The 25617-nt window shown below is 46.7% G+C and overlaps 1 protein-coding gene across 3 annotated transcripts in view; it reads left to right on the forward strand.

Annotated features, from left to right (window-relative positions):
* Positions 1-25617, forward strand: part of STRADA (STE20 related adaptor alpha) — a 32027-nt gene continuing 6410 nt past the window's right edge. The window contains exons 1-11 of one of the 3 annotated variants that reach the window (XM_044298809.1): positions 1-48; positions 653-712; positions 3343-3400; positions 5026-5054; positions 10096-10201; positions 11899-12020; positions 12306-12414; positions 12597-12720; positions 22046-22217; positions 22300-22404; positions 22490-22722. In XM_044298809.1, coding sequence (XP_044154744.1) covers positions 701-712; positions 3343-3400; positions 5026-5054; positions 10096-10201; positions 11899-12020; positions 12306-12414; positions 12597-12720; positions 22046-22217; positions 22300-22404; positions 22490-22722 — 1070 coding nt within the window. In that variant the 5' untranslated portion in view covers positions 1-48; positions 653-700. The other 2 variants (XM_044298810.1, XM_044298811.1) reach the window with 2 other exon arrangements.

Raw genomic sequence — 25617 nt, forward strand, 5'->3', positions numbered from 1 at the left:
GGCGCAGAGCGGAAGTAGCCGAGGTCCAGGCAGGCAGAGAAGGAGGGGGTGTGTATGTGTTGTTACTGGTACTGGTCCAGTCACTCGTGTATGTGGTGTGTGCTGCCAGTTACATATAGCTGGTGCCCCTTCGCCTAGGGCTGCTGGGGTACTGTAAGTCTCAGCATGCCTAGGTCCAGTACTCATACAGGTATATGACATACTGGTATTTGCAGCTTCTTGTGGTTCAGGTATTATTGGAATAATATACAGACTTGCTGGGATTTGCAGTTCCGCAACAGCACTGCATGGAGGGGGCTATAGTGTGTGTCTATGTCCCATCTGTCTGGGCACTGTTCACACTGGCTTCTATTATACAGATTATATGGGATCTGTTTTATATTTCAAACAAACAGATCATTTCTCCCAGATCTCATGCTTTTCACTACCACAAATAGTGCACAGATATGTAGATTAATTTTTAAGGGGCGGGGGGTGATATTTGATAGGTTGCCCAGATTACCAGGAATATTTTTTTTTCCTGTTTGATCAAAAGGTTGACTCACTGGTGCATTATGTGAACCATGGCATGAAAGTGTGTGTATATATATATAATCTGTAGAACATGGTATGGTTGGAGGCCGTAATGTGATGTCAGATGTTCTCTCTGCAGGTTCTAGTTTATGGCATATGACTAATCCTTCACCATAAAGAGGACCCCATGTCTTTTCTCGTGAGTATTTCCATACACATTGCATGTTCCTTGAGAGGTACTTGTCACATTTCACAAGGGAGACAAACTGAAATACAATCAATCTGACCAGCCTTTAAGGGGTCACTGAGTTTACCGAAAACCTTTGGTATGTCATAGAGCAGGCATCCTCAAACTGCGGCCCTCCAGCTGTTGTAAAACTACAACTCCCACAATGCCCTGCTGTAGGCTGATACCTGTAGGCTGTTCAGGCATGCTGGGAGTTGTAGTTTTGCAACAGCTGGAGGGCTGCCTGTCATAGAGACATATCAAAAGTTTCGATTAGGGGCATTCCGAGCTCTGATCGCTGGTGTGTTATGCGAGTTCTTCTCTCTCCTCGGTCTGGCGATAGGTGGGGTTCTTGGCACAAAGAATTCCGCTTATCAAAACTTCTCTATGTCATATCAAAAATTTTCTGAACACTCAGTGGGGGGGGATTTATCAACCTGGTGTAAAGTAGAACTGGCTTAGTTGCCCATAGCAACCAATCAGATTCTGCCTTTCATTTTCCAAAGGAGCTGTGATTAATGAAAGGTGGAATCTGGTTGCTGTTGGCAACTAAGCCAGTTCTACTTTACACCAGTTTGATCAATCTCCCCCAGTGACTCTATAAACAGTGGCCATTTTCTTTTTAACCCAGTGTCATTTTTTAATCCAGTATGCTGCACTGATTCATATAAAATAAAAGTGACAACCCTGTGTGCCGGCCAGGTCTGTGCTTTGGTCCGCAATACATGGGCACAGACTGTTTGCAGACGCTGACCCATTCACTTGAATGGGGTCCGCAAACTGCATCCAGTGGTCTGCACCGCAAAAAAGTAGTGCATGCAGTACTCTTTTGCGGTGCGGAGACACAGACTCAGTAGTGCTTCTGTGGGATTGTGCCCCGCACCGTATCATCGGGACTGTGGACCCATTCAAGTGACTGGGTCCGCATCTGTGATACGGTGCGCACACGGCTGGTGCCTGTATGTTGCGGACCCACTGTTTGCGTTCTGCAATATAGGCGTGGCCAGGCAACGGGCATGTGCATGAGCCCTAAAAAGAAGAAACAATATATGCAAGCTCCTCTGTTCCAGTTCCCTGGAACCAGAAACAATGGGAACAGGAGCCTCCATGCAGGACTGGAGGGCTTTATCAGCAATTTCCTGGCTGTCACTAATTTTTGTACTAATTCTGTCTTTATAGAGCTGCCCTGCATAGACATAATTTCAGGATTTTTTAGTTTTTGTTTTTATGTCTTTTTATATTGATGGCCTTTCCTTGGGATTGGTCATCAATTTCTTAACGGCAGTGGTCCCGCACCCCTCTTTAAGTGCCATAACTACTGCAGAACAACTGAACTGCTGCAGTATTGCTGATCAATGAAAGTGCGAGGGACAGACCCCCGCTGGTCGGGTATTGGTAGGTTATCCTGAGTATTGGCCATCAATATGAAAGGATTGGAAGACCCCTGTAAAAGGAACCTGCCATGATGAACATGGTGTCTGACCTACAGGCAGAGAGAGCTGGAGGAGCCAAGAAGATTGACATACTGGTTCTAAAAGTTCAGCAGTTTGGCGCAGCCAGGGTTTCTACACTTTTTCGGACTTGCTCAACAAGAATCCAGGGTTTAAAGGGTGGAGGTCTAAGTTGTGCCATTTTGTGCTAAAATTGTGCCAAAAATCAGACATAAGTTTTTTGTGTTTCAAAGTAAGCCAACTAATAGTTGGTATAGAGTTATACCAACTGCACCAGGTTGATCATTCAGCCGGAGCCCCTGTGATAAATCTAGTGCAGGTCCAGACAGCCCGTCTAAGCTGTCACCATCTATAGCCTTAGTAAATCTGGGACACCATTTTATGGAAAATTATTAAGTATAACCTGTATTTCATTCATGTAAATACTGGGCTTTAAAGTGATTGACAGCTTTCCCTCTGCTGCTGGCCGATCACGCTGCTCTTTGGGGTGTCGAGTTCCCTTTAAATGATACAAATCTTGCTTCCTGCAGCCACCACTAGTGGGAGCTCATTACACGCAATGTTATTATAGAGTTCAGTGTATAAAATAAAAGCTGGTAAACTCCCCCTAGTGTTTAGACACCGATATAATAAGATAGAAATATACTTTGTGATCCTTGCTTGTTACTTGTTGTCTCTTCAACCCTGACTCTGTCTCCTGCTGTTAAAGGGGTTTTCTGAGATTTTATTACTGATGACCTATCTGCAGAATAGGTCATCAGTATCTGATCGGTGGGGGTCTGACACCTGGGACCCCTGCAAATCAGCTGTTTGAGAAGGCCGCGCCCTTCTCTCAGCTTTTTCTTAGGCCATGTGATAACACGTACATCGTTCATGTGGCCTAGGAGAAGCTCAGCCCATATAAGTGAATGGGGCTGAGCGCGATACCAAGCACAGCCGCTATACAATGTATGGCGCTGTGCTTGGTGAGCACGGAGAAGGCTGCAGCACTCACAGGAGCACCGGTACCTTCTCAAACAGCTGATCGGCGGGGGTTCCCGAGTGTCGGACCTCCACCGATCAGATGCTGATGGCCTATCCTGAGGATAGATCATCAGCATAAAAATCTTGGAAAACCCTTTTAATCGGACATCCCTTTCTTTCTCTCCGCAGCGTTGGGTTTCAGATAAGATCCTGGTTGATGGTTTGAGAGAATTAGAGTTTTTTGGAGGTAAGTCAGATTTATCCGTACGATGCAAAGAATGTCATTTGTCTCTTGCCTTGTACTTTCCACACTCCAAGCAAATCTAATACACTGTTTCCTGCCTAGTGCAGGATCGGAGGGAACGGTGCATGGCTATTTTCTTTGGGTGGGTCTGACCCCTCAGACCCTACAGTGAGTGTTGTTTTGCCTGGAGTGTTCCTTTAACCCATTTAAAGATGCTATAGATTACTATGCATGCAACAACGCTCTCGTGTGAGCTATTCTACCAAGCTCCACTTTTACATAGTTTGTACATTAATGAAGCTATATCACATGTTGAACATTTTGACAGTCCAGTTACATTGCTTTACTTGATCAGTTTATCAGTTATATGAGGTTTTATTCTTTGTGCAGAGATAAAACTGTACCTTGGCTTTGTTTGGAGTAGAAAGCAGCAACCAGATCGATCAATTGGTGTAAGGGCTCGTCCACATGACCGTTGGTGGCCGTGCTGTGAACCGCAAATTGCAGTCTGCAATGCACGGGCACCTTCCGTGGGACAGGCGCATTGGGGATCATTGACCCATTCACTTGAATGGGTCCCCGATCCCTCCGTTCCGCAAAAAGATAGAGCACGGAACGGAACCCCAAAAAGCACTCCGTAGTGTTCCGTTCCGCATCTCCGGAGTTATGGACCCATTGAAATGAATGGGTCCACATCTGTGATGCGGAATGACAACGGAACAGAGCCCGTGTATTGCGGATCCTCAATACGGGAACGGGACACCAACGGGTACTTTCACACTAGCGGCAGGACGGATCCGCCAGGCTGTTCACCCTGTCGGATCCGTCCTGCCGCTATTTTGCCGGACTGCCGCTCCGTCTCCATTGACTATAATGGGGACAGGGCGGAGCTCCGGCACAGCACGGCAGGCCGCCGGACTAAAAGTACTGCATGTCTGACTTTTTAGTCCGGCAGCCTCTCGCCGTGCACTGCCGCACTGCCCCGGAGCTCCGCCCCCATCCCCATTATAGTCAATGGGGACGGAGCGGCGGCACGGCAAAATAGCGGCAGGACGGATCCGACAGGATGAACAGCCTGTTGGATCCGTCCTGCCGCTAGTGTGAAAGTAACCTAAGGCCTCTTTCACACGACCGTTTTTTTTCTCATTTACGGGCCGCCTTTTGCGTTCCATATACGGAACCCTTTGGTTCCGCAAAAAAAACTGAATGTACTCCGTATGCATTCGTTTTTCCGTGGCTCCATTCAAGTCAATGGGTCTGCAAAAAAACAGAACACATGCGGAAAAGCATCCGTATGTCTTCCATATCCGTTCCGTTTTTGCGGAACCATCTATTGAAAATTTTATGTCAGCCCAATTTTTTCTATGTAATTATTGTATACTGTACATGCCAAATGGAACAGAAACGGAAACAAACAACGGATCCGTGAAAAACGGACCGCAAAAGACTGAAAAGGCCATACGGTCGTGTGAAAGAGGCAAGGAAAGTATTTACAATGCCAACCAGCTTTGTACGTAGAATTTAACAATTGAAGGTTGTTCAGAAGTGGAGTTTTTGTTTAAAGCGGAAGTCGTGTGCTATTCATGTGCTGATATAAGCTGAGTGGGTCCTCCTCTCCCTCCCTCCAGACTCGCATTTAGGGGACTCCCGAAGGAAAGTAAGTGAGACGTCCTGTCTATGCACCACGTGTCTGTATGTGCTGCATGGAGGCATGATGTGACGCACAGCTTCGTTCCCAGCAACCTGGTCAAGAGAGAGGGGCCTGTACTTCTGTCTTTGTGCCTGTAGAGTATGAGCAGGTTGATGATATGTGTAAATATAATATGTAATATATAAATATATAGGAAAGAAATTAGTCATGGTGTTATTTTTATGATTGCCCGTTATCAAAGGGGTTGTCTATTTCAAAAAGTCCTATGTAGGGATAAGGTAATGGGGGGGCCTCCATCAATTAGCAGGAGTAGAAAGGGACTAAAAAGAGTGTCTTTCTCCCTGGAGGACTTCCGGCACTCCAGCTATGGTGAAACTACAACTCCCAGCATGCTTCATTAATTTCTGTGGAGTTCTGAGAACAGCCAAGCAAGTGTGCATCTTGAGAGTTGTAGTTTTACCACAGCTGGAGTGCCGGAGGTTAGCCATCACAGTCCTATTATGTCCGTGCACTAAAAGGACCACCCATTGATTGCAATGTTTCCTTTTCATTGCTTCCCCCCCCCCCCCCCACATTTGGTGGCACCGCAGGCAAATTGAGCTCTTGTTGCCTGGTTCCACTTGGGATCCAAGCAGCGTGACACCCCGTGACTGGTGTACTTTTGTGAAAATCTTGTAACAAAAAATGATTGTCCAAAAGTAGATGCCCCCTTTAACTATATGACTTGTTGCAGTATCGCAAGTCATTTCCATTATTTTATTATACTTGATGTAGATCTATGTGGGAAAAAAAAGTAGTGCTAATGTAATTGAATTCACTTTTGAAATGTCTTTTATGCTGATGGCATATCCACAGGGTAGGCTGTCAATATCAGATTGGCTGGTGTTCGGCACAATGTACCCCCATCCATCAGCTGGTCATGCGCTCTGCTGCTCCTTTCATTTCTATGGGACTGGCAAATGCTATAGAGAGGAACGGAGCATCAGTGCCCATGTGTGAACTGCCGCTCTGTCATTACAGGGGATCTTGTGGGGTACCAGCCCATTCCCAGAGGTAGGACCCCCACCGATCTCATAGTCATGGATAGAGGATAACTTGAAAGTATCAGAATACCCCTTTAAAGGCATATGAAATCAATAGGAAAGCAAAGTACTTACTGCCTTTCTTTGCAGCAGCAGCACTGCAGGCAAAATCTGGTAATTACGTATCACTCCTTCAAATGTAAGGACAAACCTGTAATACAAAGTCACTGTACGCCCTCCAGAACAGGAGCTGCTCTTTGTAATGGATCTTAATCCAGTATAATACAGAAGTGTCCAAAATAGGGGTCTGTCCTCTATGAAGTCCATGTTCCCTATTATCCTTTCCTAATGGGATGGCCATTTTAAGAAATGTCCCTTTCCCTAAAGGGATTGTTTTTCTTTGCCTTTGCTTAATTTTCCCTTGATAGAAAAAAATTTAGCCCCGTGGTGGGTCCCTAGTAACATCTGCCGTAGACCAAGCTGCTGGGATGAGACTGTGGAGCTCACATACGTTTTTCCTGTAATGTACGGTGTTATGACGTCTGCCATTTCATTATCATGCTCCATTCAGCATTTCAGATCTCTGTTATATGTATTAATATATTGCTGTATTGTCCTTCCATGGTGGGCAAGGGCGCCCTAGGCCCTCTAAGTACACATGGTTTAAAGGGGTACTTAGCCACCTCTGCTTGCACAGCCACATGTAAACTACCTGGTCTACTATTGATATGTCCTATATTGATGCGTCTATTATGGTTGGCGCTGTGGGTAGATGTGAAGGTAAAATACCTGTCCAGTAGATGGATACACCAACTGAACAGTCCCTGGATAGCTGTATATACAGCAGGACTTGTTAAGGGCTCCTTTTGGTTGCCTTAGTCGCAGATTAGGTCATGAACAGTGGACATAAATCTCCCCCTTTTTAAAAGTCCTGCATGCCGACTGTCGAATGGACACCAGTGGGGTCCGTTCAGCTACGTGCTGGATCCAGTACTTGTATTAATTACAATGGAAATAACTAGTGGTGATGTGAAGAAGACCTGCTGCTCAGAAGCACAGAGGAGGGTCATAGAGGGCTCTAAACCCCCCACCCCTTTAAAGGTGCATGAAACTTGTACTGTGGAGTACTATTGGACTGACGCCTCGTACTGGTATATTATTGGTGTTAAAGTACAGAGGACAAAGTCCTTTTAGCAGGTTGATCATTCTTGCCTTCTGTACTGCATCTCCAAAGAGAATTGTATTCCTTCTGCAGTGGAAATGCCTATTATCAAATACCCTATCGGGGAATTCTGAGCTAGTAGAAGAGGGGTAGACCCCATCCAAGACCCCTTATCTATTAGCCAGAGCAGAGAGCAGCTACAAAAAGTGTCTCTCTCTGGGAGAGCTAAAACCTCTGAGAAGTCATTCATTTCAATAGGAAGTTGTAGTGACTCCTATTCCCTGTGGGGGCGCTGCAGGGAGGTTGAACACTTGTTGCCCGTTACATTACAGCTGATCGCTAGGGGTTCTAGCATAGGGACATTCTGATCAGTATATCACTAGGGCATCCTTGTAAAAAATTGATTGTAGAGAGGAAAAAGGTTTTTATCATCTCAGACTTTGGTGGCATATTGCTAGGATATGCTACTAATATCAGATAGGTGGGACCCACCCCAATGTCCTGAACAGGTCCCCAGATAGAAAGTGCACCTCACCTGCGCAGTATGATCTCTGTTGGACTGTGGCTGCGCATGTGTGGCTGGCCTATGCTCTCTTCTGGGGTCCCATACCTATCTGACATTGGTGGAATATTCTAGGGATATGCCACCAAGGTCTGAGGTGAGACAACCCCTTTAATGTCTTAAAATGATGAGCAAACATCACTGCTCCTCCCTGTGCCCCCTATGCCTAGATAAATCCTGGCATAGCACATCGGTACCCTGTACAAATGTGCTATCCCAGGATTTAGCATAGTGTTGCAAGCTGCTACCTGTGCCTGCTCTGCTCAGCTGAAAAGTTCTGGCATAGAGGTACTAATTTCTGTACATTCACATGACCTCTGCACCCAGTCACTGGCCTCAGCAGAGATGTTGGTGTGCCAGTGATTGTAAAACATATAGCTGCAGGACTGGCAGAGACAACTGGAGAATCTTTTCCTGCAGATAGGTAAATTTCCTAAACTCCGGGGCCCTTTAAGCTGTGTGCCGCCAAGTCCTATTTACCAAGGAATTATCAAGTAACAGTCACACACGTAGGAAAGCAATATCTGCTTTAATAATTGGGGGGCTTGGAAACATAAATTGGTGTCCTGTGTATTGTACATCTTTTCTGAACATTGTAGGCAAAGAAGGGTTTAATGTAGTATTAATGCATTTTTAGGATCTATATTTCATAATGTGGGGAACTGTAATGAAGCAAGTAATGGGATCTGATAACATGAGTGGTTTGCGTGTCTTTCTGACTACATGCACTACGTCCTGGTGCTGTACCCGGTCAGGACACGGTACAGAGAAGGGCCCGGAAGAAGACCGGGGAGGGTGAGTTCTGCGCACTGCTTCCCGCAGTGCTTTCCTCGCCACTCCCCGCGCTTTCCGCATGCTTATGATCTTTTCCATTATGGGTGGCCGGGAGTACTGCTGTGCAAGAAACGTCAATAAAGGGGAAACTTTGAAGGAAACGCAGCGCAACACAAGTACGGCAGCCATCTCTTTTTAGGACAGGAATATCCCTATTTGGTGCTTCAGATTAACTGAAGGTAGATTACAGATTTTTCTTCCTTCTTTCTTATATGCAGGCAGTTGTGGTCAGTCTCCCTTTTTTGTAACACCCGTTCAGAAATGTTGCTCTGTAGAAAGCATGGAGCAGTGTTCCGAGAGGCCAGTAACAAACATGACTGCCTCAGCGCCGGGTCCTGCATGTCTTGGTAGTGAATAGATAGTAGGCGTGTGAATATGTTCTCTGATTTATGGCATGTGTATTTGGTAGCCTGCTTCTGTATGATTCCCACACCCAGGCAGTTCTGGTGTCTCAGAAGACATCTTATACATGTATAATTAGTGGTGTTGTACAGGATTGAAAAAAATGGCTGCTTTCTTCCAGGAACAGCCCCACGCCTCCAAACAGGCGGTGTGTGTTATTACCGCCCTGTCCTATTGACTTCAATCCGATACCAGACACAGCAGCCATGTTTTTCTAATCCTGGCCACATAATTCTGGCTCCATTCTCATTGCTGCTTGCGCTCGACCATTCTGACTGGTTGCATGTGGTTTGAAGCATATGTATTGGTGCTTCATTTCATGCTGGAGTAAATGTGCGGGCAGCATGGTAGGCCGATACATACGCCATGGTCCCAAGCAGAATTGCTAAGCCATGGCTGGAACCTATTCTGGATTCTACTTGGCAAACAGCCGACCACAATCAAATTCCTTGGTGCAATATAGGAATTATTAGGGTATGTCTCCCTCCCTTGACCATATAGATATGACCTAAATGTATACATTACTTATCCTATGCTGACCCTGATTTTCAGTATGTATTTTACTTCAAGGCTGCATTCAGAATTCTGCTGGAAACAGTCAGCAAGCTTGCTGGCAGGCACTTCCCTAACAACTTAGCTGAGCTCCTGTGTTGCAGAGGGACAGTTACTTTTGCACGTATAATTGACAGTTCATACAATGTAAATCTTCACAACAAGGCACCAAAACATCAGGGAATGCCGAGAGACCTCATCTCTGAATCTTGCAGAATTGTGCATGCAGCTCTGCAGTATAACATAGGCTGCATCTAAGGCCCCATTGACAATGATGAATAATAGAGCCTCATGCACCTACTAATCCATGGACAGTTTATTCTCATTCCATTAATACGGCATCTTAATTAAACATCATATTGTCATTTTGTCCACATTTGGTGTTGTAGTCCTTTCAATGTATTTAATACCAGTGTCCTGCTTTCTCACCCGTCTGGCATCATACGTCGCCATCTAGTTAACCTTCCACAAATCTAATGGCCTCATGTTCTGTTCTTTGTGCTTCACCTCCAGACGGATGAAGCAGCCAGTGCAGAGTCTATAGCCTCCTGTCGTGGTCCGGACACCATGGGGGTATACACACCGGACAATACTTGTTATGATCTGCTCACTATTATAGGTAAGAGGGGAATACGGAATGGGGGTGGGCTCTGATACCCATGTACCATAAGGTGAATACTGCCTGGTTTACTTGTAGGATCCATCATTTTTACCCGGATAGTTCTTTCTTTTCTCACTTTCATATGTTGCTGGTTGCAAAGTAAAATTGTGAAAGGCATTTCCTTTAATATGACATCTGATAATTCAGAAAGTCTAATAATCTGGCACTTGCTTGCAGCACAAACCTGCAGGGACCATAGCCAGAAATGAAAGATTAAGCAGAGAACACATTCTTAGGACTCATGCACACGAACGTATTTTCTTTCCGTGTCCGTTTTTTTGTTTTTTTTTGCAGACCGTATACGGAGCTATTCAGTTACTCTGTGTGCGTTCCGTTTCCGTATGTCCGTTCCACAAAAAAAAAAAAATAGAACATGTTCTCTTATTGTCTGCATAACTGACAAGGATAGGACTTTTCTATTAGGGGCCAGTTGTTTCTTAAGCAAAATACGGAATGCACGTGAACATCATCCATATTTTTTGCAGATCCGTGTTTTGCGGACAGCAAAATACATACGGTCGTGTGCATGAGCCCTTATTGTGCATACAAACGATAATGGCTGACCGATTTGCCCTATCAGAAATGCAAAGTTATTTCTAATACAGATTTATAGCAGTAGCGTCTTGTGTTGATATTTTATTTACTGACGGGGTTGTCCCCTTTTTACATTGATGGCCTCTCCTCAGGACAGGTCATCAATATCTGATCAGCAGAAGGCAGGCACACAGTAGGTGAACTGTGTAGTGGACAGAGCTGATTACTGCAGCGCTGCTTCCTTTGGATGAGTTGGTGCAACGCTGCAGTAACCAGCCCCTTCCACTACACAATGGAGCCTTGTAGTTCCAGCACTTGAGCTACTCGAGAACGGCTGATCTCTACTGATAAGATGTTGATGGCCTATACCGAGCCTAGTTCGTCAGTGGAAAATACTGGACAATGCCTTTAGAGGGGTTGGCCCATATGGGACTTTGATGGCACATCGCTAGGATATGCCATCAATGTCAAATGTCGCACATCTAGAACCTGTACCTATCTAGAGAACCGTGCCACCAAAGTGAAAGAGAGTTCAGAAAGTAGCCTAATGAGCACGTTCTAAGTTCTGAAAATATCTGTTTATGCACACAGACTGGGGATCCCCACAAATCCTAAAAATATGGCAGAAATGTATGCTGGGAAAATATGGCCATAAATATATGGTGCAACAGAACCCATAATTAATAGAGAAATATCATATAGTACATGACAATCTCTTTCTAGCAAAGCTAGAACCAGCCCTGTACCTCACATGGATCCAGAGATCTCCCCATTCATTGCTCTAATTGTTTTGCTAGATTTATATCAAGCCAACAGCTCAAGGGGAGTGTCCTTTCTCAGAGGGTGTGTCTTTCTTGTGTAGCTCTCTCTATCACAAGCTCAGAAGGATGAAACTGAGCATGTGCGACCTTCTCAGTGAGCCGGACAAAGAAATAAGTAAAAAACAAACAGCAGGTGGTGCTATACAGATACATTTTATTGAACTCAGCATCTGTGGTACATTACATGCAGTTACATCCAGGTGCTGGTTTGAAAACTGTACTGAGAAAATCCCTTTAAGGGGAAAAATGTAGAGCCCCTTATGTACTTTTGTTTATTGAAGGTATTCTATTTTTCGATAGGAAAAGGCTTTGAGGACCTGATGACCGTCAACTTAGCACGCTATAAACCATCCGGAGAGTATGTTTGTATCAGAAGGGTTAATATGGAGTCCTGCACCAATGACATGGTGGCTTTTCTGCAGGTACGGTGAACACACGTATGTTTTGTGAGGGGCAGTGTCGTAATGTGAGAAACCGGTCAGAGGACTAGTGGGAGAAGTTCTTTTCTGATTTTCTGAAGTTCATTCTGATTTTGAAGGACAGAGTTCCATACATGATTACTAGTGGGGACGGGGGAGGTCACATAGAGACTAAAGTAAAAGCAGTGATGTGAAGCTCAGCTTTGTACCTTCTATGTTTGGACTAATCCTATAGTTATGGATAACCACTAATTTGCTTGTTCACTTAACCCTTTTTCTTCCCTGCAGACTGAACTCCATGTGTCCAAGCTGTTCAATCACCCCAACATCCTCCCGTACAGAGCAACCTTCATTTCTGATAATGAGCTGTGGGTGGTCACCCCGTTCATGGCTTATGGTGAGTAGAATGGGGCAAAAGAGTGACAGAGCAGTTAGTGAACATCTTCCTAAGGAATTCACCACTGATAGGAATGTAGAACCAGTTACCATGCCCTAAATCTTTACCAGTACAGTATATTGAAGGTGCTGGCTACATGTTTCTCTACACACTGACCATGCCACTGTGTTTATTTTTTACAGGATCAGCCAAAGATCTGATCTGCACACACTTCACTGATGGCATGAGTGAGCTGGCAATCGCTTACATCCTGCTGGGAGTGCTGAAAGCCCTGGATTATATTCATCACATGGGATATGTACACAGGTAGTGCCATCAAACCTTCAGTTTCTGCATGTCTTTGAGTTACCCTTTCTGTCCTCTGAAGTTTTCATCTTCTGGAAAAGACACCCCTACAGCTTCCACTGATATTGTCACCAAGCTTTCCCAGACTCCTGAATGACAACATGTTCTAGTCATGCAGTGATGGAAACCTCCACTACATAAAGCCTCATTCACACGTTAGTGTTTTGGTCAATGATTTCCATCAGTGATTGTGAGCCAAAACCAGGATTGGAGCCTCCACAGACATTCGGTATAAGGGAAAGATCTGCTCCTGTTCTGTGTTTAGAGCCGCACCTGGTTTTGGCTCACAATCACTGATTGAAATCACTGACCGAACACTGACTGTGTGAATGAGATGAGACACGTTCCAACCTCCTACCGGCTGGGATACAGCAGAGTGCTCCAGCGCTCTGCTGTTTCAGTGGCTCTTATTGCCGTGCATGACAGATACTGAAACGTTGTAGCACAGCAAGCTATAATGTTTCCCTAACTCAGAAACGGCCTAGCTTGTTGTGCTACACTGTTTCAGTCATGCACAGCAATGTGAGCTACTGAAACAGCAGAGCGTCGAGAGGAGGTCAGAACTGTCTCTCCTCTCGCCTTAGTAACGGTGAGTTGAGACCACCCCTTTAATGGTAGCCCTGTTGCTTGCCGTCCAACTTTTACAGATGCATGTACCATTTTAGCAAGAATTTTTTATATTTTTTTTTCCCTCTTCCGTCTCATTGGGGGACACAGGCATTGATCATGGGTATAGCTGTTGCCGCTAGGGGGCGGACACTAAGCACACAGTGTAAGCTCCTCCCCTTCAGCTATATCCCTTCCTGCAGGGACCAAGCTAATCAGTTTTAGCTTAGTGTCTGTAGGAGGCAGATTTACAAATTTTGTGTCTCCTTTTTTTTTTTTTTCTAGCGGGAAGCTTCAGGCAGTCTGGGTAAAAACTGCCTGTACTCCTACCCAGGAGATGGGAGACCAGGAGGTCACCCAAACCCCCTGCTCGTTCCCGCTCTCTAGAAGAAAAGGAGGACCAGGGTACCCTTTAATCCCTTAAGGACATAGGGCGTACCGGTACGCCCTATTTCCCGAGTCCTTAAGGACCAAGGGCGTACCGGTACGTCCTAACTTAAAATCTTAATTCCGGCGCCGCTGGGGTTAATCGGAACGGGATTTCGGCTGAAATCATTCAGCCGGCATCCCGTAACAACGCAGGGGGGGGTCATTTGACCCCCCCGTATCGGCGATCGCAGAAAACCGCAGGTCAATTCAGACCTGCGGTTTGCTGCGCTTTTTGCCGTTTCTGATCCCCGCGGTCCCTGACCGCGGGGATCAGAAACTTCAGAGTGCCCGAAATCAATATTGTTAACCCCCCCCTGCACCCCTGCACGATTTGATGGCGGCGGGTGGTGCAGGGGGGGTGTCGCATGCAGTGGGGGCGTTGCGGGAGGCGGGCGGTGCGGCAGGCGGGATCGCGATCCCCCGCCCGCCTCCCATTGCATAATCGTTGGTGTACAGTGGGTATACCAGGGTGCCAGCACATTGCTGGCACCCTGGTATAAACGGCTGACATCGTTGATGCGATGTCAGCCGTTTAACCCTTTCCATACAGCGGTCCGTACGGACCGCTGTATGGAAAAGGTTAACAGTAAGAGGGAGCTCCCTCCCTCTCCGATCGGGGGGCTGCTGTGCCTTTGCAGCCCCCCGATGGGAGAAGGAGAGAGCCCCCAGACAGCCCCCCCAGAACCCCGTCCTTACCCTTCCCCGTCTGCGAAGTTCTGACCATAACTGAGCAGACGGGGAAGGTTCCCATGGCAACAGGACGCCTGATCAGGCGTCCTGCTGTCCATGGTGCTGAACAGATCTGTGCTGAAAGCATAGACCTGTTCAGTGTAAGTAAAATACAGTGCAGAAACCTATATAGGTTCTGTTCTGTATTTTACAGACATCAGACCCACTGGATCTTCAAGAACCAAGTGGGTCTGGGTCAAAAAAATCAAATAAAAAGTGAAAAAAGTTAAGATAAAAAAAAAAACATTTATCACTGAATAAAAATTAAAAAAATAAAATACACTACACATATTAGGTATCGCCGCGTCCGTAACGACCTGATCTATAAAATGGTCATGTTACTTTCCCCGCACAGTGAACGCCATAAAAATAAAAAAATAAAAACTATGAGAAAATTGAAATTTTGCCCACCTTACTTCCCAAAAAAGGTAATAAAAGTGATCAAAAAAGTCGCATGTACGCCAAAATAGTACCAATCAAACCGTCATCTCATCCCGCAAAAAATGAGACCCTACTCAAGATAATCGCCCAAAAACTGAAAAAACTATGGCTCTTAGACTATGGAAACACTAAAACATGATTTTTTTTGGTTTCAAAAATAAAATCATTGTGTAAAATGTACATAAATAAAAATAAAGTATACATATTAGGTATCGCCGCGTCCGTATCGACCGGCTCTATATAAATATCACATGACCTAACCCCTCAGGTGACCACCGTAAAAAAAAAAAAACTGTGTAAAAAAAGCAATTTTTTGCCATCTTACGTCACAAAAAGTGTAATAGCAAGCGATCAAAAAGTCATATGCACCCCAAAATAGTGCCAATCAAACTGTCATCTCACCCCGCAAAAAATTAGACCCTACTCAAGATAATCACCCAAAAACTGAAAAAACTATGGCTCTTAGACTATGGAGACACTAAACAATTTTTTGGTTTTCAAAATGAAGTTATTGTATAAAACTTACATAAATAAAAAAAATTGTATACATATTAGGTATCGCCGCGTCCGTGACAACCTGCTCTATAAAATTACCACGTGATCTAACCTGTCAGATGAATGTTGTAAATAACAAAAAAAAAAACATGCCAAAAAAGCTATTTCTTGTTACCTTGCCGCACAAAAAGTGTAATATAGAGCAACCAAAAATCATATGTACCCTAAACTAGTACCAACAATACTGCCACCCTATTCCGTACTTTCTAAAATGGGGTCACTTTTTTTGGAGTTTCTACTCTAGGGGTGCATCAGGGGGGCTTCAAATGGGACATGGTGTCAAAAAACCAGTCCAGCAAAATCTGCCTTCCAAAAACCGTATGGCATTCCTTTTCTTCTGCACCCTGCCGTGTGCCCGTACAGTAGTTTAGGACCACATATGGGGTGTTTCTGTAAACTACAGAATCAGGGCCATAAATAATGAGTTTTGTTTGGCTGTTAACCCTTGCTTTGTTACAGGAAAAAAAATATTAAAATGGAAAATCTGCCAAAAAAGTGAAATTTTGAAATTGTATCTCTATTTTCCATTGAATCTTGTGCAACACCTAAAGGGTTAACAAAGTTTGTAAAATCAGTTTTGAATACCTTGAGGGGTGTAGTTTCTTAGATGGGGTCACTTTTATGGAGTTTCTACTCTAGGGGTGCATCAGGGGGGCTTCAAATGGGACATGGTGTCAAAAAAACTGTCCAGCACAATCTGGCTTTCAAAAACCATACGGCGCACCTTTCACTCTACGCCCCGCTGTGTGGCCGTACAGTAGTTTATGGCCACATATGGGGTGTTTCTGTAAACAGTAGAGTCAGGGCAATAAAGATACAGTCTTGTTTGGCTGTTAACCCTTGCTTTGTTAGTGGAAAAAATGGGTTAAAATGGAAAATTAGGCAAAAAAATGAAATTCTCAAATTTCATCCCCATTTGCCAATAACTCTTGTGCAACACCTAAAGGGTTAACGGAGTTTGTAAAATCAGTTTTGAATACCTTGAGGGGTGTAGTTTCTTAGATGGGGTCACTTTTATGGAGTTTCTACTCTAGGGGTGCATCAGGGGGCTTCAAATGGGACATGGTGTCAAAAAAACTGTCCAGCAAAATCTGGCTTCCAAAAACCATACGGCGCACCTTTCACTCTACGCCCCGCTGTGTGGCCGTACAGTAGTTTATGGCCACATATGGGGTGTTTCTGTAAACAGCAGAGTCAGGGCAATAAAGATACAGTCTTGTTTGGCTGTTAACCCTTGCTTTGTTAGTGGAAAAAATGGGTTAAAATGGAAAATTAGGCAAAAAAATGAAATTCTCAAATTTCATCCCCATTTGCCAATAACTCTTGTGCAACACCTAAAGGGTTAACGGAGTTTGTAAAATCAGTTTTGAATACCTTGAGGGGTGTAGTTTATAGAATGGGGTCATTTTTGGGCGGTTTCTATTATGTAAGCCTCGCAAAGTGACTTCAGAGCTGTAGTGGTCCCTAAAAATTGGGTTTTTGTAAATTTCTGAAAAATTTCAAGATTTGCTTCTAAACTTCTAAGCCTTGTAACATCCCCAAAAAAATAAAATATCATTCCCAAAATAATTCAAACATGAAGTAGACATATGGGGAATGTTAAGTCATCACAATTTTTTGGGGTATTACTATGTATTACAGAAGTAGAGAAACTGAAACTTTGAAATTTGCTAATTTTTCCAAATTTTTGGTAAATTAGGTATTTTATTATGCAAAAAAATTAATTTTTTTGACTTTTTTTTACTAGTATCATGAAGTACAATATGTGACGAAAAAACAATCTCAGAATGGCCTGGATAAGTCAAAGCGTTTTAAAGTTATCACCACTTAAAGTGACACTGGTCAGATTTGCAAAAAATGGCCTGGTCCTTAAGGTGAAAATGAGCCCGGTCCTTAAGGGGTTAAAAAAATCTCTGTCTCCCGACAGCAAGCGCATCACCACGGCCGCCCCAGTGAAAGTTCCCTCTGTTTCCGGTGTAGCGTCCCTCACCGAAGGTGGTGATCCGTCTTGAGCCAGGGGAGCAGAAGACTTTGAAGGCAGTCCTCTGAGCGGGCCGGTCAGAGGCAGTCCTCTGACCGGCCCAAATCTGGCGATCATGGGGCGCGTGCCCATCGCGGCCGTCTCACAAAACGGGCCCAAACATCCCCCCCCCCCAAAGGGTGTCTGTGTCTCCTGTTTCCTCGGCCTCTCCTCCTGCTAGAGAGTCTCACTCTGACGTCTCCTAAGCTGAAGAGGCATGTTCTCAGGAGAGAGGGTCAGATGAGGATGTTGTCTCACCGGAGGGTCAGTCACCCAAACTATCCTCCATGGTGGACAATTTTAATTACGGCAGTTATTGTGACGTTGCAGGTTGAGGATCCAGCTCCATCATCTGCCAGCACGGTAGGAAGTCCCGTCATTCGCACACGTGTTTCCCCAGCCACCAGGAGTTTGATTCCTCTTTCTCCAAGGAGTGGAATTTTACCTGATAAACATTTCATGTTGCCAAAACGCTTGACCATCCTTTTCCGGAGGATTTGACTAAGAAATGGTCAGCTCAACCTATAGTGGACCTGCCAGTTTCCCGCTTGGCTAAACATACTACCTTGCCAATGGCGGATGGGGCTTTTTTCTCTGATGTAAGATAAGAAGCTGAAAGTGTTTTCAAAATCTGCCTTTGAAGCAGTGGGCACAGCGCTGCAGACGGTGTTTGCCTCTACTTGGGTGAGCAAGGCTATGGGAGAGTGGGCAAGTAATTTACGTCAGGGTCTTGACTCGGGAGTCACCTCAGGGGAACTTGCAGTTGTGGCCCTGCAGCTCTCGCATGCCAGTGCATATATTTGTTAAGCATCTTTGGACGCGGACAGATTTATGGCTCGATCACAGAGGCCAACTACCTAAAACATAACTTTTATTCTTAAACTCTAAGATCAACAAGGTCCCTATCTGGGGACTAATCCAAATATTCCTAATAAATAATATTGGTCTCCCTTCTAGTCTCGACGCGTTTCACCTATTACAAATAGGTTCATCAGGGAGCCTCATTTTCAGTGCCCCCTGGAGCACCCCAACTCACAGGTCGCCGCTTAGGACTCATGCAGCTAAAAGATAAGTATTGAATTAATCTGAATTATCGTTTTTATCTGAATTGGCTGGTAATGGTCATAACATATTATTATTGTGAGATCGTTGGCGGATGGTTGCGACCTTAGGGTTGCTCCAGTTATTATTTGATTGTTTTCTTTGATTTTGGTTTATATGTGTTAAACCATTGGTGTGTGGCCACCAAGCATTGTGGGTGGGCCACCCGATTACCTTCACTGTCTCCTGATGAACCTATTTGTAATAGGTGAAACGCGTCGAGACTAGAAGGGAGACCAATATTATTTATTAGGAATTAAATTACGCATTGAATGACCCGGGCATCCATATGGGCCAATCTGTGTGGTAAGGGCTTTTACAAGGACAGACAGTTCTAGGCACGGGGACAGAGTGCCTTTACCATCTGGAGGCATCTCTGGGCAGAGAAGATGATCAGGGACACCCTAGGGTTACACCAGGGACCCCATATTGGTTGCCCAGCACCCGTTGTCAGCATCAGAGCATCTCTTTCTGTTCCTCATCGGCCGCTTACGGTTGTTTTGTTGTTTGTCTGTGTTGTATTTGGATTAGTCCCCAGATAGGGACCTTGTTGATCTTAGAGTTTAAGAATAAAAGTTATGTTTTAGGTAGTTGGCCTCTGTGATCCAGTTTTTCTATACAACTACCAATTGAGTATTTTTTTCAGTCAATTCAAGATTTATGGCTCGCTAGTCAGCCCTGTTGGTGGCGGACCCTGACAGCCCTCCCCTTTACCGGTGGCAGACTTTTTGGTAAGCGCCTGGATGAGATTTCGGATGCTACAAGTGGTAAGAGCACCCACGAACAGGGGGCGGTCTAATAAGTAAAAAAAGCAGAAGCCTTTTTTTTCATCCCTTTCAGAGTTTTTCTGGCCCCAAGGGAGTGTCCGATAAGTCGGCCACAGGCCAGAAGCGCAAGCCTTCTTTTAAGCCGCGGCCTTCCTGGCATGTCCGTCAACAGGGCTCCAAGTCCTTTAACCCTAAGAGCTCCACTGCATGACGGGTGTCTCCCGGCACTCTCTGTTCGGGTGGGCTGCCGGCGTCTTGCTTGTTTGGCTGGTTCACGTCTCAGATGTGTGGGTGAGGGAGGTCATTGCAGAGGGCTACAAGCTGGACTTCAAGTCCTCCCCTCCGTCCTGTTTTTTTCGGTCGTCTCCTCCGACCTCTCCTGCAGCCGCAGATTATTATTTTTCTAGCAATTCACACGCTGCTGCAGCAAAGTGTGATTTGTTCAGTTTCCTGCGCAAGACCGTTTTCAGGGGTTTTACGCCAATCTCTTTGTGGTTCCCAAAATAGAGGGGACAGCCCGTCCCGTTCTGGACCTCAAGGTGCTCAACCGTTTTCTTCGCGTCTGCAAATTCCCAGATGGAGTCTCTGAAGTCGGTTATTGCATCCATGGAACTGGGGGAGTACCTGTCCTCGATAGACATCAAGGACGCTTATCTTCACGTGCCCATATGCGTCAGTCATCAGAGGTTTCTTTGGTTCACAGTGGGTCCATTTCACTACCAGTTTGTGGCTCTCCTATTTGGCCTGGCCACGGCTCCCAAGGTCTTTACAAACGTTCTGGCGGCAGTCATGGCCCTGCTCCATGCCACGGGGATCGTGGTGATCCCTTACTTGGACGACATCCTGGTGAAGGGTCAGTCGTTCCAAGGGACGGCAAACAGCCTGAGCATAGTCCTGGACACCCTGGAGCTCTTCGGATGGATCGTGAACAGACAGAAGTCTTGTCTTTATCCATCACAGCGATTGACTTATCTGGGCATGGTATTGAACACTTGTCAGGCCAAGGTATTCTTGCCTCCGGAAAAACTATCCGCTCTCCATCTTCAGATTCGCTCATTGTTGTGGCCAGCTCCGTTTCCCTTTCGTCGCTGCATGCGGGCTCTGGGGCACATGGTTTCTGCCTTCGAAGCAGTCCCCTATGCTCAGTTCCATACCAGAGCGCTTCAGCGAGCCATTCTGTCGAGCTGGGATCACTCCCCAGACTCCTTGGATCGGCCAATGCATCTCCTTGACCCAGTGTGCCGGGCCCTCAGATGGTGGATGACCTTTCCGATGGTGACATAGGGGCATTCATTTCTCACTCTCCGTTGGAGGGTGTTAACAACGGACGCAAGCCTCAGGGGTTGGGGGGGGGGGGGGAGAGTGTTGGAAAATCTCTCGGTCCAATCAATGCAAGGAGCGCTCCCTTCCAATCAGTGTTCTGGAGTTGAGGGCGATTCAGCTCTCTCTGCAACACTGGGCCGACCATCTCAGGGGTTGTCCGGTGCAGGTGCAGTCCGACAACTCCACGGCGGTGGCATACATCAATCACCAGGGCGGCACCTGGAGCTCGGCAGTCATGAAGGAGACGGCGCTGATTTTCAGCTGGGCGGAGGAAACCGGTTCCGGCTCTATCGGCAGTTCACATTCCAGGTGTAGACAACTGGATCACGGACTTTCTCAGCCGGGAGCGTCTCGATCCTGGCGTGTGGGCTCTTCACCTGCAGGTCTTTTGGGACATCTGCGAGAGGTGGGGTCAGCCGCATGTGGATCTAATAGCTACTCGGTTCAACAACAAGGTCGAGGACTTCGTTGCATTGTCCAGGGACCTGACATGCGATCCACTGGTGATCCCGTGGAGTCGGTTCACATTTTCTTACGTGTTCCCACCTCTTCCTCTTATAATGTGATTTTCTTATGTCTGGCTTCTCCTACTGCTTTTGCACTAAACTGATTAGCTTGGTCCCTGCAGGAAGGGATATAGCTGAAGAGGGAGGAGCTTACACTTTGTGTGCTTAGCGTCCGCCTCCTAGCGGCAACAGCTCTACCCATTGTAAATGCCTGTGCCCCCCAATGAACGGAAGAGAAACAGATTTTACAGTGAGTACAAAAATCTAGTTATTGCTGCCTACACTCAGCCAGCTGTTATAGTACTGGCTGTACTGACTGGCTGCCATGTAAAGGGCATCTGTCAGCAGGTTTGTACCTTCAAAACTGGCTGATCTGTTGTTTCTTGGTCCCATGTTCATATGTGCCCGCCTTGCTGAGAAAAATGTTTTAGTATGTGCAAATGAGCCTCTTTGAGAAATGGGGGCATTGCCTCACATCTAGAAGCCATGCTCTCTTTGCAACTGCTTCTCCCTCTCCACTTTGATTGACAGGGCCAGGCAATGAAAATGTCATCATGCCTGGCCCTGCCAATCAAAGTGGAAAGTGCGCAGCAGTTGCAGAGAGAGTAGATCCTCTAGGTCTAAGGCAATGTCCCCCGTTGCTTTAAGGGGCTCATTTGCATATATTAAAACATAATTTTTCTCAGCAGTGCAGGCACATATGAACATGGGACCAACACAGATGCCTTCAGCTGCCAAGTGCACATGGAACAGGTCAGCCAGTTTCATAGGTAGATTCTAATAACTCTGTGTTCCACCTCTTCCTCTAGGAGTGTGAAGGCCAGTCACATTCTCATCGCCGTGGATGGCAAAGTTTACCTTTCTGGTCTGCGCAGCATCCTTAACATGATAACACATGGACAGCGTCTTAAAGTCGTCCACGACTTCCCCAAGCACAGCTCAAGGGTCCTCCCATGGCTTAGCCCGGAGGTCTTACAGCAGGTAGGGGAAGGGTACCTTTTGTGAGGTGACCTTTTCCCCCTTCTTATTGTGCATTGATCTCTCTGGATTTTTTTCCCTTAAGAACCTACAGGGGTATGATGCCAAATCTGACATCTACAGTGTGGGGATCACAGCGTGTGAACTGGCTAATGGTCATGTGCCATTCAAGGACATGCCAGCGACACAGGTGAGGGAAAGGCTGAGAAAACAGAACATAATGTGGTTTATCTATGAGTAATTTCTTTCTCAAGCATCCTTCCTCTTTCTGCTAGATGCTCCTGGAGAAGTTGAATGGCACAGTACCCTGCCTGCTTGACACAGCTACCATTCCCGCCTCCGAACTCACCATGATGACCTCTCGCTCAGGGGCTGACTCTGGCATTGGTGAGGGGACATCCTGTCGCCCGTCCAATGGGGAGCCAAGCATGCATCCATACAATCGCAGCTTCTCTCCTCATTTCCACAACTTAGTGGAGCTGTGTCTGCAGAGGAACCCTGCACTCAGGTAAACAGAGGGTGGCCTGATCATACATAACCCCAGGGAAAGGTTGTATTACATGCAAATGTCATCATAGGCTTCTTAAAAGGGTTGTCCTATTACAAGAACTTCTCCTATCTCATGCCAATCAAGAGAACGAGGGGCCTGTGTTCCTTCGTCTGAAAGAAGCAGGAGACGCACATGCATGTCCACTGCTCCATTCAGTACAGTAGAAGAAGGAAAGATAGGAACCTCTGTGTCGGCGCTGTCAGCAGGAGTCTGGTACCAGGTAAGTATTAGTAAAAGGGATTTATTTACAGTCAACGCATTTCAAGGGCGGAGTGCCCCCTTCATCAGGGCAGTAATACACATGACGTCAACAAACAAACAAGGGTTTTTAAAACCATTTTTGGCACGCAGTCCAGGGGGTGGAAAGGGGTGGAGGGGCAGACCTGGGCGTGCTTATGCATAATCTTCTATGTTAATAGTGTGATGGAGGGGTTACCTACATGTTAATGAACATTTGTAAACATAGAGCCTGTTCTGTTTATTATTAACATTATGGATCGGCGGTATGTTGGTTTAATATAGCACAGGCGCGATTGCGCTGTGTGCTTGTTATACAGCAGATGCTGCAGCCGGCTCAGTGTTGAAGTTCAATAGTGAACACTGGCTAGTTGGTTACCACATTCAAGGTATGCGCAGTATATGTGGTATACATAGTATCTAAATTCAGCTGGTCGTCCCCATACATATTTATTAGCAGCAGCGCTGAGTTTTTCTGATGGAACATAGGGCTCGCCGATGCGAGCGATACTAAGCAGTTATTGCGCTGGGGAGTGAGCGAGTTCAGTGTTAAGGGGAAGAGAACGTGGTCAGATATCAGTACCCTCAAAACGATGTGTGGTCCATGAATCGATCAGCCACAGTAGCTGTAGTTCATTATCAATTTTTGGAGATGAAATAATAATTTCTCGCCCATTTTCCTTGGGGGACACAGACCTTGGGTATAGCTCAGCTCCCTAGGAGGCGTGACACTAAGTAAAACTGTTAAGCCCCTCCTCCATCAGCTATACCCTCAGCCTGGAGATAGAGGCTACCAGTTTTAGCTTAGTGTCCAAGGAGGCAAGACACTCCCTGCTACTGCAGGGCTGTTTTCTCCTTGTTGTAATTTTTTCTCTAATTTGTTATTTTATTTTTGTTTTTTCCTAGGGATACCAGAGACGCATTGGGCCTCTCTGCTCTCCCGGGGTGAGCTGCGCCAGTGCCAACTATCTGCACTGCTGCCTCCCCCACAGAAGCAATAGGGGATCTGGGCAGCAATGGCTCCCCTACATCCCGCCAGCTAGGGGGTCGCCCGCACGCAAAGCCCCTCTCCCAGCTTCCTGCCACTGCGGTGCCAGTAGCTGAAGGGGCGACCCTGCTGGAAGGAACTGAGGGTGAAGACAGGTAAGATGGCTTTTCCAGCCCATACCCTGTCCCTATTTGCACTGGGTTTGGGGGGGCACCCGTGGTCGTCATTTGAGCGCTCTGTAGATCTCCCCATCTGCGGCTGCTTCCGCTCCCCAATGGCTGATTCCCCACGCTGTTTATAGGGCCCGGATTACTCTCCTGACATCCTTCTCCCTCCCCGCCGCCGCCGCTCCGTGCGTGATCGGGGGGCGGGGCTTAGGCCCGACATCGGCGGTTCGGGCTCGGCGGGGGACATTGTGGCAGAGGAGGCTCGGTGAGGTCACCCACCTGCATATCGCCGCGCACTTGGGCCTGCGGGCCTTGTTCTACGGACAAAGGTTTTCGTTTCTCACGCTCCTGCATAAACCTGAGAGTCACGGCAGCAGGGGGCGTGCTCTTTTTTTTCGCGCGCGCGCGCGTCATTGGGGGCGGAGTTACGTTCTCCTTCACAGGAGACATTCAAACGTGTAGGGGGCGGAGCTTCTTCCCGCGCCTCTGCTGAGGTTTTTTGCCGCGCTTCCTCACTCCGTTCTGGAAGCTGAGCCACGTGGGAGACTCCTGGTGCATAGATTGCGTTTCTGGGACGCACGCTCTCTGCTGTTGCTGCCTTTCTGCAGCTGTTGATCTGGACTTCACTCCTGACGTTCTTCTGACACTGGTAGGACAGTTAACCCTCTCCTAACCCTCCTGGTCATAGCTGCTGCAACCCCTTGTGGTCTCTGTATCAGGGTACGACCACTTTTTCAACATGTCAGATCCCACGGGTGCCCCCAAACCCTGGTACCATGCCTGTACCGCCTGCAAGGAACTTTTTCCGCGTGGGCAATCTGAGCCGCATTGCCTTGCATGTCAGGCCCCGGTGCAGGGCCCGCTTTCCGCTGCGCCCCCCGGTGCCTCTGAACCCCCTGACTGGGCTAGGTCTCTGTCTCAGGCGGTGGAAAGCCTTACACATGTAGTGGGCCGTCTCGTGGATAGACCGCCTCTCCCGCAGGCTGCCACAATCCCTGTCGCACCCGCTGGGACTACCGTTTCTGCCGCCCCCACTGATTCCCTGCCTCCCAGCGAATCTTCCAGGGCCCGGCATATTCAGAAACGTTCAAGGGTTGAGCGCACATCTTCTCCAGATGCTTCGCTCTCTCCGCCATGCGTGCGAGCTCAGTCAAGTCTATCCTCTCAAAGGGATACGCCTTCTGAGGGAGAACTGGCGGATTCGGACGTGGACATGGACTCAGAGCTTCCGTCCAAATTGGCGTCCGCGGTGGGGCATCTTATCACTAGCATCCGTGATACCTTTCACATACACGATGACCCCCCCAGCTCTGAACAGGCCGGCGTGTCCTTTCTTCGCCCCAGACAGGCCTCCAAGGTCTTTCCCATCCACGCTGATTTTTCTTCTGTGGTGTCCAAGGCTTGGACCCGGCCTAACGTCCGCTTTGTTACACCCAAAAAGCTGGACATTTGTTATCCCTT

Source organism: Bufo gargarizans, chromosome 6 (assembly GCF_014858855.1).
Source record: "Bufo gargarizans isolate SCDJY-AF-19 chromosome 6, ASM1485885v1, whole genome shotgun sequence".
NCBI classification, from domain to species: domain Eukaryota; kingdom Metazoa; phylum Chordata; class Amphibia; order Anura; family Bufonidae; genus Bufo; species Bufo gargarizans.